This window comes from Oratosquilla oratoria, chromosome 14, assembly GCF_046742065.1.
Source record: "Oratosquilla oratoria isolate Oo_2021 chromosome 14, ASM4674206v1, whole genome shotgun sequence".
Lineage (NCBI taxonomy): Eukaryota > Metazoa > Arthropoda > Malacostraca > Stomatopoda > Squillidae > Oratosquilla > Oratosquilla oratoria.
In genome coordinates, this window is record NC_134790.1 from 54,326,723 (window position 1) to 54,344,462 (window position 17,740).

At 39.7% G+C, this 17,740-nt stretch overlaps 1 protein-coding gene across 6 annotated transcripts in view; it reads left to right on the forward strand.

Moving 5' to 3' along the window:
- The window catches only part of LOC143032875 (fumarate hydratase, mitochondrial-like), a 122,952-nt gene that overhangs the window by 47,357 nt on the left and 57,855 nt on the right, over window positions 1-17,740 (forward strand). For all 6 annotated transcript variants that reach the window (XM_076198065.1, XM_076198067.1, XM_076198066.1 and 3 more), the window contains 2 exons: window positions 7,382-7,546; window positions 15,380-15,505. In XM_076198065.1, the coding sequence (XP_076054180.1) occupies window positions 7,382-7,546; window positions 15,380-15,505 (291 nt within the window). The remainder of the gene's footprint in view (window positions 1-7,381; window positions 7,547-15,379; window positions 15,506-17,740) is intronic.

The following is a 17,740-nucleotide window of genomic DNA, read 5'->3' on the forward strand; positions in this document are numbered from 1 at the left end:
CCAGTTGTCTGGTATTTTCCCTTTTTTGAGTGAGCAACTTATGTTATATATTTTGTCTATTAGTTCTTTACATTCTTTTAATACCCAGTTTGTTATTCCATGTGGGCCATGTGATTTTCTGACATCAAGGTTCATTATTTGATCTGTTATTTCTTTCCTTGTTACTCTTATTTCCCTCATGGGGGGTATTTAGGAAATGCTTCCTAACTAAGTGCAGGCATCTTAACTGCCATGATGACTGCCGAGTTAATCCAACAATTGTGTGGACATAATACTAATCATGCACACTTCACTTGTCCAGCTGTTCTGTATTTCTCTCTTTATTTCTCAATCGAGTCCCTGTTTGGGCGCCAGTGTTGTGAGGGTTTGAAATGTACTCAGGAAAATGAGAAGAGAGAGAGAAATGCACCAACACCACTATGATGGCTTTATTTGGATTAACACAGTACAGCTATACTAACTGACCAATATCTTTAGAGGTAAGTAATTCTACAACTCTTTCCTGTTCTGGGGGGGAGGCTGGAGCCGGGTCCACAATTGTTGCATTTCCATGTATTGTATCATCTTTGCATACCACCTAGTGATATGATACTGTGTAACTGGGTATTGTACCCACTTGTTGTGTATCCGCCTGCTGTATATGGATATGCAACAAGTGAGTACAATACCCTGTTGCACCGTATCGTATCACTAGGTGGTACGCAGAGATGGTACAATACGTGGAAATGCAACAAGTGTGGACCTGGCTTGAAGTGTCCACCCAACAGCTCATCGCTGTGATTTGTTGCTTGGGTCGAGTGCTGAGTCCTCCTGTTCCAGTCGGGTGCTGAGCCCCTCCTGCTCCAGTTGAGTGCTGAGCCCCTCCAGGTCCAGTTGAGTGCTGAGCCCCTCCAGGTCCGCCACTGATGGCAGCCCATCGAAGAGTGTCCCAAGTTCCTTCATGACCTCTATCTGTAGATGTGGGGGAGGAGGAGAACTGAAGAGGAAGGTTGAACTGCGCATGCATGTTCCAGGAGTGACGAAGTGTCTGGTCCAGTTGGCAGCCTTGGGAAGGGATGACCTCTCACTATGGTCAAACCTTTGACCTGGGCTCAGGTAACTGGGTGTGCTGCAGCGGTTCCTCTCCCCTAAGCCTGGATTGGTCCATGTGGGGGCGAAATGTCTCTCGATGTCAACCTCCAGGCTGGAGGTTGACATTGAGAATAGTTGTGAGAACTTGTCTGTAGATGGATGTATGAACTTGGTACTTGCTGACACAGGATGAAAAGGGAACCTGGATAGCCTTTGCAGCAAAGGTTTCCCAATTCCAGCAGTGAGCAATATAAAGAACCTTGGGAACACTGTATCCTATCATACACTAGAAGACAATGCTAGGACTAGGACCAAAACATCAGGCAATAAACCTCCCTCACTGAGTTTGCTGTTTACACTCCTTCCCCCCCTCCCCCCCCAAAAAAAAAATATATATATATATGTATATATATATATATATATACACACACAGTACTAATTCTCATTAACGGACTAAAAGGGGGGTAACGGTGTCCGTTGATGTGAATAATCCGTTGATTTGTAGTGGTTTTTGAGTGGCACAGCACTAAACAACAGCACCAAAAACACCGAAAACACAGCTAATTAACATCCATTAATGAGAGGTCTCACTGTGTATATATATATATATATATATATATATATATATATATATATATTTATACATATATATATACATATATATATATATATACATATACAGTCAAAGCCCTTGTATCCGGCACCAATGGGGCCGAAGACGTACCGGATATGAGAAAATGCCGGATACGGGAAGGGATATTAAAAAAAATACATTTATTTACATTGTTCTTTTACTTATTAATAGATATTAATTCGCTTTAATAATAAACACATCCACATATCTATATATTGTAAATTCTATCAGTATAGAGTAAATCCAATCAATATACATCAGTTATAATCATCACAGCATTACCAGTTATCTAATTCATCATCTGATAATTTTACGACGGAGTTGTGAATGGCCGCGTTCAGTGTTGGTGGCTGAGAGGGTGCATTCACCTCTACACTCAAGTTTTCTTTCACTAAATTTTGTACCAACTTTCATAAAATATATGATGTCTCTGCTTAGAATTTTTTCCTCTTTGTTTGTGCACTGTTCTGCAAATTTCACAAACACTGCTAGACCCTTCGCTGCATCCTTCCACGACACTTTCATCTCAGGGTCGTCTTCTTCACTATCTGCCTCTGTCGTTTTTGTGTGTTCATCGGGAAGTGATTGTAAAATTTCATCATCACTAAATGAGAATGTTGCTGCTCGGTCACTGTCCATATCTACACAAACTTGTGGTCCTGGAGCTGCAGCGTCTACGTCGTGGGACCACCCCTCAACCCCAAGAGTTGGGGGCCAAACGGCAGCAACTACCCCTGGCCACCGGCTCTACGCAGGTGGCACCGATCCCCAAGAGGAGCTACGCCTACCTTGGGGAGTACCACAATCCTTTTTCCCAACATGCAATATTACGTTTTTTCTGCACTGAGGGGTGATTTTCCGACGATCACCCCTCTTCTTCTACTTTTAGCTGGAGATGTAGAGAGCAATCCTGGGCCCACCACAAAATACACATGCCCAACATGCTCTAAACCCATCACTTCGAGCAGACAGACAAAGGGCTCAGTTCAGTGCAATATTTGCAAAAACTGGGCCCACCTCACTTGTACAACACTTGCTGACACAAACCAATACACAAACACTTGGACATGTTCTACCTGCCCTCCAGTAACCCCACTACCACCTCCCCAACCACAACCAGCACCCTCACCCACTCCCAATTTCCCTCTGCCCTTACCCCCGATTAGTACTCCCCTTCCTTTGTCCCCGATCTCTCCTTTCCCCCCCTCTGACCCAGATCCTACACCTTCCCCACTACCACCCCAACCTCAACCCCAAACGGCAACATACAACACATACAAAACACACAACATCAACATATTACAACACAACATTGACAGTATTAACACGAAAAATCATGAACTTGAACACTTTCTTAAACAACACAACATACACATTGCGATTTTACAAGAAACAAAACTAAGACACTCACACAAAACACCATCATTTCATAATTACACCACCATCAGACAAGACCGGACTGACGGCTATGGCGGTGGACTCATCACCCTGATCCACCACTCCATCTGTTTTGTGGACACTAAGTGCCACAACCAAAATTCTCCTCCCTACCACAGATAACACAACAGAAACCCAATCCATTCGAATCCGCACAGGCAACAAATCAACACTGACAATAGTTAACATGTACATTCCCCCCCAATCATCCCCCACAGTTCCAAACACCTTCAGGCCTCAATTTAGCCAACTAGCATCAATCCCCAACCTGATCATGGGTGGTGACTTCAACGCCAAGTCGTCTGCCTGGTATGTCGACAACCCTGACACAGACAGAGGGCTTGATATACAGACTCAGTTTGACTCATTGACTATCATGAACAACACACATAATCATACACATATCCCACACCAAGCCCTCTACACTCCCTCCTCTCCTGATATCACCTTTTGCTCCCCCTGCCTAACCCCAACAACATCATGGAGAGTGGTCGGAACCCTTGGCTCTGACCACCTTCCAATCATCATCACCACCAAAACAAGATGCACCCCAGTTGGCCACAGACACACTTACACCAATTACAAGAGAGCTAACTGGGAAGCTTTTACTGAAGAGACAGAACAACATTTTGAAACACTTAACAGTACACCAATCACAAACATAAACAATGCTGTGCACACTTTTAATACAATCATACAAAATGTAGACAAGAGATACATCCCTAGAGGCAACAGAAAATCACACAACCCCAACTTCACACCAGAAATCCAAAGCCTCATCAGACAACGTGACACACTTAAACACGGTACCCCCACACCTATCCCTCAAAACATAGCAGACCAAATACAAACACTAAACACTGTGATTGCCAATAAAATACATGAACAAAAAACACAAAATTGGCAAAACTTTATCAATACACTTGATCACAAAACAAAAACCAGCAAATTGTACAAAACACTCAACAGCATTACACTATCCAACAGTAACACTACACGCTCTCACGCAGCAATAATCACAACAACAGATAATCTACCCTCAAACAGACAACAAGCAAACGCACTCATACGTCATTTTGCACAGACAAGCCATCTCACCTCTCACCCTGACGACCGACGCACCATTCGACGTAAGAAAGACTTTCCCACAGACTCAGACTATATACCCTTCATAGACAGTCAGACAAAACTCATAATACATAGTCTCAAGCACTCATCTGCCTGTGGCCCTGATAACATAAGCAACATCCACCTAAGACACATTGGACCACAAGGTATACATGCACTCACAAACATTGCAAACTACAGCTATTCACACAACACTATACCCGACATCTGGAAGCATGGTAAAATAATCACCATTCCAAAACCGAACAAAGACCCAACAATCCCAACATCGCACCGCCCAATCACACTTCTCTGCACCCCCTCTAAAGTCATTGAACGCCTAATACTTAAACTTGTCACACCACATATTCCCCTTGCTGACTCACAACACAGTTTTAGGCCACTACACTCCACAAACACTCTTCTGACAAACCTCACACAAAGAATTTTAGATGGCATCAATTCAGATAGGCCCCACCAAAGAACACTTCTTATAACATTAGACATTAGTAAAGCTTTTGATGCTATCCCCCGCCACAACCTAACAAATAAAATATATAACACAGACATGCACAATAACACCAAAAGATGGCTGGCCAATTATCTGGCAGGTAGGAATGCTTACGTGTCATATAATGGCCAATCATCGCACATCAGAAACATTAAGAACGGAGTACCACAGGGCTCAGTTCTATCCCCCACACTATTTAATCTATACATGCATGACTTACCCACGCCAGACACCTCAGAAATACAAATCTCTTCCTACGCAGACGACATAACAATCACATGCACACATCGTAACACAGACAAAGCTGCAGAAATAATCCAGCCTTACCTTGACACACTCAACACATGGTTCATCACAAACAGACTCAAAATAGCTCCAACCAAATCTACAGCAACACTTCTCACCAACTGGACAAAAGAACACAAATACATACCTCATCTCTACATCAACAACACTCTAATACCACACACAAACACACCGAAAATTCTTGGTGTAACATATGATACATCCATGTCTTTCAAACAACACATCACAAACATAAAAAACAAATGCACACCCAGACTTAACGCACTTAAGTCAATCACTGGAACAACATTTGGACAAAACAAAGAAACTAATATAACAATATACAAACAATGCATACGCTCAGTGTTGAATTATGCGAGTCCTGCATGGGCTCCTAATCTCAGTGAGACACACCACAACACCCTTCAAATCATACAAAACAAAGCCCTAAAAACAATTACAGGCTGCACAAATAGAACACCTACAGACCATTTACACCATGAAACAAAAGTCCTCAAAGTCAAGGACCACCTCGACATGAGAGGCACACAAACACTTGCCGTAGCCACCACAAACACATTACACCCGCTACACTACATAGCAGAACACCCACACACACCAAGAAACATTAAAACAACACCCAAAGACCTTTATCACGCACAGATACTCTCTTCTCTTCCTCCACAACCACCAAATACCAGCCTCCGGAAACATATTCATAATCATATCACTCACCGCTCCATTAACACACTGAAAGACAACACACTGCTGCATGCCAGACCCCCTGATATCCACCCATCTGAATCCTCTCTCCCACGAAAGGACAGAGTCCACTTGGCCAGACCGCGATGCGGTCACCACCCAGCACTTCTAAGCTACCAGAAGAGGCTGGATGACCGCATTGTGAACAGCTGCCCAGGATGTAACACTTCACCCCATACCATACAACACATAATGGAAGACTGCATTATACACAATCATGCACGCAAACAACACAACATACGCTCTATAAAGGATTTGTGGGAAAACCCAGTTTCGGCTATGGCATTCCTTGGGGAGACGGGACTGCTCGGACAGACAGTCTAGGGAACGACAACAACAACAACAACAACACAAACTTGTATCGCTTCGTCACTAATGCAAAGTTTAGCGCGACAACCCATCTTTCAATTCTTTCACCACTGATTCTTTCATGCCGATGGAAAACCCTCAAATTTCTTATTCCCTTCCTGATCTTCAAACATTATTTGCGAATATGATTTTCTCTAACATCGCATTAGAGTTTGTTGTTTTTCATCCTCCCAAGCTAGCGATTCCATAAAAATAGCATCTTTAACATTAAGCCTACGTTGGAATTCGGAAATGCTACCGCCCTCAAAATAAACTAGTTTGCACATAGAACTTTTCCGATAATTCTTTTTAAAGTTTTGAATCACTCCTTGATCCGTGGGCTGGATCACACTTGTTACGTTCGGCGGTAAATACACAATAGAAATGTTTCCATTGCTCAGTTCCTCAGGTTTACTGTTGTCGAGTAGGAGAATAAATTTGCTGTCCTCTAGAAGTCTTTTCGTTTTTTCATTTTCTTTCACTGATGGGACAAACACATGCTTGAGCCAGTTCATGAATGTTTCTGAGTCCATCCATGGGTTATTTTGTGGGCGATAATCCACTGGCAAGTTATATTAGATTTTTAAAACAACGTGGCTTCCGGTACAACACTTTGTCTAGCATTTCCACACGTTTATGTTGTAGTGTGTGGCGATTTTCTCCAGCTTCAGGCGTGTCACTCAACTTCGCAAACTCTCTTAGTTTTTTGGATTGGGCCTTGATATCGTAAATGGTAGACGACCCAATGCCGTATTCTTCCTTTAGTATTTTTATATTTTCGCCTTTCTTCAATCTTCTACATATATCCACCTTCTTCTGCTTAAGTGAAAGCACCACTGAGAAACCCTGGTGGCGGCGAGAGCAACTACAACCACGCGCAGGGATTTTAAACACACGCGGGATTTTTTTTTTTTTTTTTTGTATACGTCTATCTTTATCACAATTTTTCGATTTTCGTGAAAAATATGCCGGTTATTTGAAGTGCCGGATACAAGAAGGCCGGATACCAGGGCTTTTACTGTATATATATATATATATATATATATATATATATATATATATATATACACACACACACACACACACACACACACACACACACACACACACACACACACACACACACATACATGTATTATACAACTTTAGTTAAATCCTGTGATTACATATTCCTTATAATCAGTAGCTTTTAATTCACTTGGTAGTATTTTCTTTTCCCACATCAGCTTCCTGTGATCAAAGCCTTTGGAATTTTAAAAAAGGCTGCTGCAGAAGTGAATAAAGAATTTGGCTTGGACCCAACAGTTGCAGAAGCTGTCTCAAAAGCAGCTGATGAGGTTATCAGTGGAGAACTCTATGATGAACACTTCCCACTTGTTATTTGGCAAACAGTAAGTAGAGCAAGTTTTACTTTTACATGTACTTTTTATTTAATTTCCAAGCATGATTAGATGGTTGGAATATAAAGCCCTGTTTCAAATTTACTATCTATCTATATACTAAAGGGCTTTTTCCCCTTTAAAGTGAGGTAGCTATCCAAGGTATGGTCCCACCCTCACCCATTCCACACCCATCCCATACCCATCCAAACACTTGTTTGTTTTCCCATAGGGGGAAGGGATAATCTTAAATTGTAACTCCTTTAGTATAAAGGGTCATTCCTGCCCTATGCCCACTGGTTGGGTCAGATGCAATGCAGCAAGGCACAGGATCATTGCTAGGCCCAACAGCCAAAGGTCATTTACCTCCACCACTTCACATCCTCTACTTTCTTCAAATTTACTAAATCAGTTTATGGAAATGTCTGACAGTTTTATAACAGGGATAGAAACAGACCCAGTTGTGGTATTGGCTGCTAAAGGTTTGTACAGTTGGTTCATTACGGACTTCAGTGATATCCGTATGGAACCCCCCACTATCTTTCCTTTACCATCCTGTACTCAAGGATAAATGTTCTGTATCACTGAAATATGCCACCTCCTTTAGGGAACTTCACATTTGTCAGAACAAATATAAAAAGATAGACATGGGCCATTACTTTGAAGTTTTGAAATGTAATTTAATTAATGTTGCCTCCATTTTCACTTTGTGAAAAAACTGCAGCCCCATAATGGCTGGTAATGGTCCGTGGACCCTCCCAACAATCTCTCTGAGAAGAAATTTTGGACTGTTTTCTGTGTTTTATTATTTTACCTAGTTGTATTATACAAGATTGAGCTATGCTCGTGGTGACCCGTCTTTGTATCTTTCAGCATCAAGTTTTTTCTTAAAATCTTGAATAGTATTTGCACACACTGTTTCATTATCTAAGTTATTCCAGATACAGTGAGTCCTCCTTATATGGTAATTCTTTATCCGGTAGATTCACAGTTATGGTATTTGGTAATTACTACCCTCGGTTCTATTTACGGTAAGAAAAATAAGAGCAGGGAAAATATTCGTCAAGCAGGTATTTATTGTGTGCCATGTCTAGGTTGTGAAAAGGTTTACATTGGTGAAAGTTTCCGTGGTATTGATAAGAGAATATTAGAACATAAATATGATATGAAAATATACAATATGAATAATGCCATTGTTAAACACAGATTTGATACAGGCCACAATGCTGACTGGAATTATTCCAAGATTATAAAATATGAAAACCATACAATGAAACGTAGATGTTTTGAATCTGCGTTTATATCCCTTATTGATAATATAAATCAGAATAATGGATTTTTTGCAATAAATAGACCATTGGCAATTTTAATAACCAGGTAACAAGCAAGTTGCACAAATTGTGTGTACACCATTTTAATGTTTGTTTCTCCCTGCAAACTCGGGCTATATAAGGAGTAAAATGTCTCCCAACTATGTTATTTCTGAAGAAGCCCTGCTGGGCAAAACGTCAAATATATTGGATCCATACTCTGCGTTTGGCCTCTTTCCTACAATGAGGGGGTGTCCTAGGATGAGATGGATGGATGGGGTGAAAGGGGCATTACAAAAGAGAGGAATGTCTGTGGAGGAAGGACGGGAGAGGACAGAAGATAGGGGTGAATGGAGAGGGGTTGTGTATAGATGATGCTATGATGCATGAGGGGGAGTGGGTGGGGGATGGGGGGTGAGGAAGTATGTATGGAAAAAAAATTGACGCAGCCCGAAGGGATTTCTCCCCATCTTCTCCTTTTCTGCATGAGGGGACGGAGAGGGGGGGTCACCGAATTTATGAAGCGGCCTTGCTATGGATGTGCTGTGTCTTGCGACACTGCTTCTGACCCAGGGCAGTGGACAGGATGCAGGGATGACCCGTCATCCAGGAGGTGCCAAGATAAGAGGGAGGGAGTAGGGTGGAGGGGAGTGGAATATATAGGAAATGGAATGGGTGGAATTGGTTTCTATGCCTTTTTCTTTGTGGCTACCCCCGATGTAGGGTGAAAAAGCCTTTGGTATATGTATGTATGTATGTATTAGCTTCACTACATTTTTTGTTGTACCAGTTCTGTATGTATGCTCTCTTTTGCTTTTGTTGTGGTACATATTTGTTCACTCCCTCATTATAAATTTCTTTCAGTATATTCCATTTCTCTTCTATCCTTGTTTCTTTCTTTAGGAATTTTTCCCAGTTTGCATTACAAAAGAATTTTTTAAGTTGCTCAAAATTCGTTTTGTTGTACATTGGTCTTCCTATTCTATGTTTCTCATTTCTTCTTAGGTCTATTTGCTCTTTTAATTCAAATTCTATTAGTACATGGTCACTCTTTCCTATTGGTGTTTTGTAATCTATTCTGTCTACTATTTCAGGTTCTGTTGTAAGTATTAAATGCAGTCTTGAAGGTTCCTCATTGATTCTGTATCTGGTATTTTCCTTTATCCACTAAGTCATTGTGTATTCAATTGTCATTTCGAATAGCATGCTTCTCCACCCTTTACTGTCATTTCTTCTCAACATATGTATTTCCTCTTTCTTTCAGTATATCAGTCAGTTCGTACTTAATATCTTCTAACAATTTGGAATGATCTTGTTCTGTCCATGACTGTGTTTTGGGGGGTACATACACTACTACAAATTTTCTACTTTTCATGTGGTTGCTTTCCACTTTTATCATAATTGTTTCTACATTGTTTTTTTCCTTCTGTTAACTTTGTCACTCTTTCCTGGTCAGAAATAATGCTCCCCCTCCTTGTTTTTCCTTTCTATTCTTCATCCAACAGTTGTATAGACTTTCTCCCACAGTATTTGGTGGTAAATTACCTTTTAGTTTAGTTTCTACTATTCCCATTATGTCCAGTTTTTCTAATGCCAGATAGTCATTTAGTTCATTTAGTCCTGAGATCATTCCATCTATGTTGGTATAGGCTAATTTTAATTTTTTTCTCTCTCATCCTTTTCTGTCTCATCTGTCTGTCCTTTTTCATGATATATCATTTTCTCAGACTCAGGTGCACCACTTTCCAAAATAAAGTCATTCTTTTCAGTCTCAGTTTTTTTTTCTTCATTTGTTTCATTCACTTCATTTCTAAGCTCCTTTTCTTTTTCTTTCTCTTCATCACTCATTTCTTTTCTATCCATATATTTTTGTGTTGTTCGCTGCTTGCTAGTTTTGCTGTTCAAGATAGTACTTCCTCTGCAATCATTTGTGACCTAAGTTTTACTTTTAGTGGCCTATATTGTTTTTCTTTTGATTATCTACTATTCTATAAGTTTCTTCGACTTTATCTTAAGTTTGACCCTCCTCTTGAATCTTTCAGAATTTTTAGCAATTTTTTTTTTTTCTCTCTCTGATACCTAGGAACACAGTGCTTTTTTCTAATACCATAGATTACAATGCATCCTTTTTTGTCCACTGTATCCCCAACCAAATTACCTTTCTCTTTAATTACTTGGATAACCGTTTCCTTAGCATTCTCCTTGTTCCACTATTTCTTTAAAAGATAATTTTTGACTTTCCTGTTCTACCCTCCACTGTTTCTTTTTTTCTTGGAAGTCATTTTCTCAGATCTTTTCAACTTTCTCAGTCACTGCCTGTATTTGATCCTTCATCTCTTTCTTTAATGCCTCATTCCTATTCATATCTTCATTTTTCAATTTTATATTTTTCTCTGTTATTTTCTTCATTGGCCATTCTTAATAAGGCTACTTTATATATACTTTTGCATTCACATTTGAATTCAAATTTTTCATCTAATAATTAATTGATTTCCCTATTTCTCATTATATTTTTAAACCTGGGTTCTCTTTCCATATCTATCCCTCTATACATATTGCTATTGTTCCTGTTGAATCCCGAGAAGACATTTCTATCAAACATTTGGTATGTCTTTGGGGTCTCGTTCAAGTATTTTTTTTTTTTTTTTCTTGTATTACTCCAAATGGAGACTCAATTATATTTACGTCTAGACATCTTTTTGTAGGTTCTTTTTCCTTAAATCCTTCATTTTTTCCCTTCCATTATTGTCACTGATTGTGAAAAAAGAATAAATGAATAAAGATACAAAGACTACATTGTTGGTCACTCTAACTATGTAACTCCCTTTCTGTTTTATGTAAACAACCAGGTGGGTTGGTTGATTCCAAAATCGTTCGTCGGCAAATCTCTAAATAGCATCCCGGAGTGTATTCTGGAGATGTCCTTCTTCGATTGCTGCTCATGTGTGTGGGACTGTTTGCATGTTACTGGTTGAAAATGGGAATGACAGGGGAGTAGTGGTTGTCAGCTCTCCATGTATGAAAAAGTGTAAGAAATATAGTTGAAGTTGATAAAGTGAGATCTTGAGACTAGGTACTTACAATTCCCCAGTGTCTGCAGCCCTGCTATTCCTAATGAAAATTTGTTACCAGATTATAAGTGATTTGGTTTAATGTCATAAAACTCCCCCATCAGGAGGCTAGGATGGTGCATGGAATTTGATGAACCATGCCCTTGGTTCAACTTGCTGGTGGCAGAGTTTGAACCAACATCACCTTGACCTCAGTTGCAGGTAATGATGTCTTAACTTGCTCGGCTAGCAAGCATCCAGATTATAAGTACCATACATTATTCCTAGAACACTGTTCCACATATTCTGACTCCATCCTAGTATCTACAGATGGTGCAAAGTCTGATGCTGGAGTTGGATATGGTGTTATATTTTGTTCATTCTGTCAAGGCAGTAGCCTCCCTATGTTGTCTCTATTTTTATGGTAGAGCTATCTGCCATTATCCTAACTTTAAAAATTATTTTTTTACTCCTGTCCTTCCCTTCATCCTCTTGTTTTATTAGTTTTTCAGTGGCTCTACCTACTCCAGTGCTGTGTTCCAGTGCATGTGGGAATTTCAGGAAATGAGAAGGCTGATAGGCTAGCTAAAGAGGTGGCAACTCTGATTGCTCCTTTCAGCTATATTCTATTTCATGACATGTGCTCCATTATATGGGTAGCAGTTCTTGCTAATTGCCAGAGCAGGTGGGAGGCTTTGATAACTACTACTAAGATAGGGGAAATAATCTATTATACTTTTTGACTGTGGACATGTATACAAATGCAAGGGTGCCCCCTCAGAGACTGCACTGACCTGTCTCTGGATGGGCCACAAGCATCTCACATGTAGTAACCTCATGTTCTGGGAAACCTTTCTGCAATGACTGCTTAGTCCCCCTAACAGTATGACACTTTCTAATAGTGTCCCAGTCTGAGTGGACCTGTGAGAGCAATACCTCTGCTGTTGTTACAGTAACATCTGTATCTTACAAATACTTGGAAAGGAGGCCCTTTCCCTAGGGCATGAGGTACTCATGTTCATAGAGAACGCTGGTCTTTTAAAGAAATTATAGCTCCACTTTTAAATGTCTTCATTCTGATTATTTTATAAACTCCCCCCATTTCCCAGTACTACATTAATGTTTTGGGTGATTTTAATTTTTTTTTTTACCATACCCAAATTTTATTTATAATGTATCAGCCTGCCATTTTGTAGTGGCATCTTATGACCATGATGTTGTGGTGCTAAAAACAATGAATTGATCAATCAATACCACCCATTCCACCTCCATTCACCACCTTTTTGTTTCCCTCTCATCTTAACGCCTTGTAGATGAGGGGTAATCCATATCATCTGTCCTCTGCTGAGGTCAAAAGCTATGTAGTAAGACACAACACATCCATAGCAGGGCCTCTTCAATTATATGGCAATCCTCCCTCCTTCTCCCTTCATGCAAAAATAGAGGAGAGAAAATATCTTTGGGGTGCATCAAAATATCTATACACAACCATCCTCCTCTCATATCTATCCCCTGCCTTCTCCTTTCTCTGCTCAACAGACATTCCCCTCTTGCTCAAAGCCCCTTTCACCCCATCTATCCATCTCATACTTGGTCATTGCCTCAAGTTTACTCTGTCCACCTCTGCTTTCCTCACTCTTTTTACCAATCTTTCTTCATTCATACTTTCCATGTACTCAAATCATTCCAGTAGTTTTTCATCAGCTCAATCTACTAGCTCATTTTCTATCTCTGCTCTCCTTACCTCATTTCCCACTATCCAACCTTGTAACCAATACCATAGTTCTTTAGACACTTCTCAGCACATTTTAATTTCTTTCTGCCTCTCATAGATTCCAAGTCTCTGCCCCATAGACACAATAACCCCCTCATATAATCTTTTCTTTACATCCAGTTCCAGATACCTATTTCTCAGGGCAATTTTTAATATCCCAAGACATTTACTTGCTTACCTCACTCAACATTTTATGTCCACCCCCACACCTTGCTACATGTAACCATAAATACTTAAAACTATCCACTTCCTCTAGCCTGCCTCCTCTAAGACTTATTTCCAACTTGATGCCACCCTCTCCCTTTGTATATCTCATCACCTTACTGTTATCTACATTTACTTTCAATTTCTCTAAATCATGTACCTTTCCAAACTCTGTCATCCAACTGCCTTAGATCCTCCTCTGACCTTGCCACAAGCTCAGTGTCATCTGCAAACGGTTCAACTCCCACTTCCCTGCACTAGCTCAATCCACTGATATTTTATGTCATTGGGAAATAATTCTAGAATTTTAGCTAAGTTCCAAGATATATGTTAGTTGAATCTTGGATAATAAAAGTGAAAATAAGAATAGCACTTAAACCTTTCAGTGTGAGGCCCCCCACCATAGCTGATGTTGTGTTCTTAACCAGATCAAAATCTGTGTCATTCATTATTATAGCAGAGGGACTATTTAGGTAATCCAAACTTCAGTATGAGGCTTATGCCTCGGACAAATTAAATTGTTTGCCATTAGGCAGAACAAAGTTTGCAGTATTTAGTGTGTCATTGGCAATGACCATTGTTTCTAATCTTTGGGGTATGACACCTAAAAGATCAAGTCACAGAGATGATGAAAGACAAAAGAACCAATGATGGGTGCCTACATATGGTGGTCCTACAAGATGGTTAATGATGCTGCTGCTGCTGCCCATTTTTAAAATCTGTCAATTCCTTCTCCTTTAACAGGAGTTGCAGCCCTGAGGGGCTGACAGTCTTCAGACTAGATCCAGGATCTCAATCAACTTCAATTGTATTTCATAAGTTTTTCACATGTGGGGAGTTGATTACTGCTGACTGCTCCCTTTTCCCTACCAGTTTCAGCTGGTGACATGAAAATAGTTCCACATTAACAGAGCACTGACAAGTCCAATGATTCTTTCCAGAGGTCTGTGGGAGGGCCCACAAACTGTTACAAGGCAACAATTTATTAGTGAGAGAGATTAAAGGAGGGTAGCAGAATGGCATAGTACATACATATACCAAAAGCTCTTTCTCCCTTACACGGGGGGTAGCCAAAAAGAGAAAGGCACAGAAACCACTCTCCCCCATCTATTTCCTATATATTCCACTCCCCTCCACCCTCCTCCCTCCCTCCTATCTTGGCACCTCCTGGATGACGGGTCATCCCTGCATCCTGTCCACTGCCCTGGGTCAGAAGCAGTGTCGCAAGACACAGCACATCCACCCCCCCCCCCTCTGTCCCCTCATGCAGAAAAAGAGAAGACTGGGAGAAATCCCTTCGGGCTGTGTCAATTTTTTTCTCGTACATACTTCCTCACCACCTCAATTTTTTTTTCTCATACATACTTCCTCACCCCTGAATTGTCCAGATAGCATAGTAAAAGTGATTTTTTTTTTAAATTGTGGGTTAATCTGTAGCCATGAAAAAATGCATGACTCTTGTGGTATTAATATTATTATTATGATTAACTCTTTTGTATATTTTTAGGGTTCTGGCACACAGTCTAATATGAATACCAATGAAGTGATAGCAAACCGAGCAATTGAACTTCTTGGAGGAGAACTTGGGTCCAAAACACCAGTTCATCCTAATGATCATGTTAACAAGAGTCAGGTAGGTACAATGTGATGTTGCAAATCATATCAGGATATATATGCGCTGTGCTGTTGGCATAATGTTAACCACTTCAGTATGAGTCAAATTCTTGTGTGCAGCATTGGCTGCCATATGAACGATGCATCACACTACTCCCATTTTGAAATATAAAGTCACTGCTGTATTACTCATTCTCTATTACTCTGAGTAATAATAAACACGGAAAACACGATGAAACCAGTTCACAGAATCCTGGGGTAACTCATGTACAACCACATAAAAAATACAGGTTTCACTCACTATATGATGGTTCAAAATCCAGTATTTTGTTTATACAATCCTTTTGAATTGATACCACTCACTCATTTTTCAATGTAGGCACTTGATTATGTGATAACCAAACCGTAAACAAATGCACCACGATTGCAGTGCCAACCATACTCCATTGGTCACCCAATGAAACTTGTTCCAGCTCATTATTCAGTTCTGTTTACTCCCTCGGCCCATGTGTCAGTTTCTGTGTTTTGTGCTATTATTTCACATTCACTGTTGTTTTTACAAGAGTAATACATAACGTGATGGCTTCCAAGCGGTGTACGACAACTACAGTCAGCGCGGATCTTATTGCATAGTCAGGAAATATACAGACAAAATTTCATCATTATTTTAAAAAATTACAAAAAATAATTAAACACACAAAGGATTACAAAGGCGGAGCATGCCGACAGGAGACCTTTTGATCCATATCTAGGTCGGATGCAAAAAAAAAAAAAGAATCATAATAATAAAAAAATAAATAAAAACTATAATAATGTAAATAACAAATAAAATACATAAATAAATGCATAGGTATAGTTAAAATAATAAACAAACAGGTAAATAGTAAATGATAATAAATTGACATATAACTAATAATAAATGAAAATCAGACAGACAAATTATAACAAAACAAAAACAAATAATATAAGATAAATTATAATCATTACAGCATCTTACTTAGGTATTTATCTAAATGATTCTTAAAGCTTCAAACTGAAATACACTGCACTACCTGTGCAGGAAGTTTATTCCATTCATTAACTACACGGTTGGCAAAGTTGTTTCTACCTACTTCCAAATTGAATCTATTTCCGGAGAGTTTGAGACCATTGTTTCTTGTCTGATTCTCATTCAATGTGAAAATTTTGTCACTTTTGATGTTGTCAATTCCCTTTAACCCCTTCCATACGGTGCCGCACACATAGGCGTCATGAGGAGCAAGTGGCTTCGCGACGCTGCCATATCGGGGTCTTGATTATATTTATTGTAGTCCCCCCTGTGTTTTTACATTCTCTCTAATCTGCTCTTAATCCCATTCTCTGTGGTTTTCAAAATTCACGGGTGAAAGAGAGAACGATCGATATAAGCCGTGACTATATTTTATGATGCGAGTATTATTACGACACGTCGTACGGCTGGCATTGGCTGCTGCCCGCGAGATTTAAGTCCCGTAGTGAAGTGGTTAAAATCTTAAAGACCTGTATCAAGTCACCTCTGAGTCTACACTTTTTTAGGGAAAACAGATTCATGTGCTTAAGTCGATTTTCGTATGATTTATTTTTGATATTTGGAATCAGTTTTGTGGCTCGCCGTTGTACTTTTTCCAGTCTGTCAATGTCTTTAATGAGATTCGGTGACCATACGGAAACAGCATATTCCAAATGTGGACAAACTAACGATTTATATAGTTTGTTAATGAGTGATGGACTTTTGAAATCAAAAGATCGCGCAATCAATCCCAGAATCTTATTTGCTTTCTCAGAGGCTGAAATACACTGCTTGGATGATTTGAGGTCGTTACTGATAATTACGCCGAGATCTTTTTCACTATCCACTTTTGTTAAGGAATTTCCAAATAACTTGTAATCGTACTTACTGTTATTTTTACCTATGTGCATTACCTTGCATTTACTTGTGTTAAATTTCATTAGCCACTTTTCAGACCATTGCTGTAATTTATCTAAATCTTCTTGAATATCTAATTGGTTTGAGTGATCATTTGCCACTCCGCACAGTTTTGTATCATCAGCAAATTTGGAAACAGTAGATTTTAGTCCATGGTCTATATCATTTATATATACCATGAATAGAAGTGGCCCAAGAACGGAACCCTGAGGAACTCCACTTGCAACACTTTTCCATCCAGAAGTTTTTCCATTTAAAACAACTCTCTGTTTTCGACCTTTCAACCAATTACTAGTCCAACCTAATAGG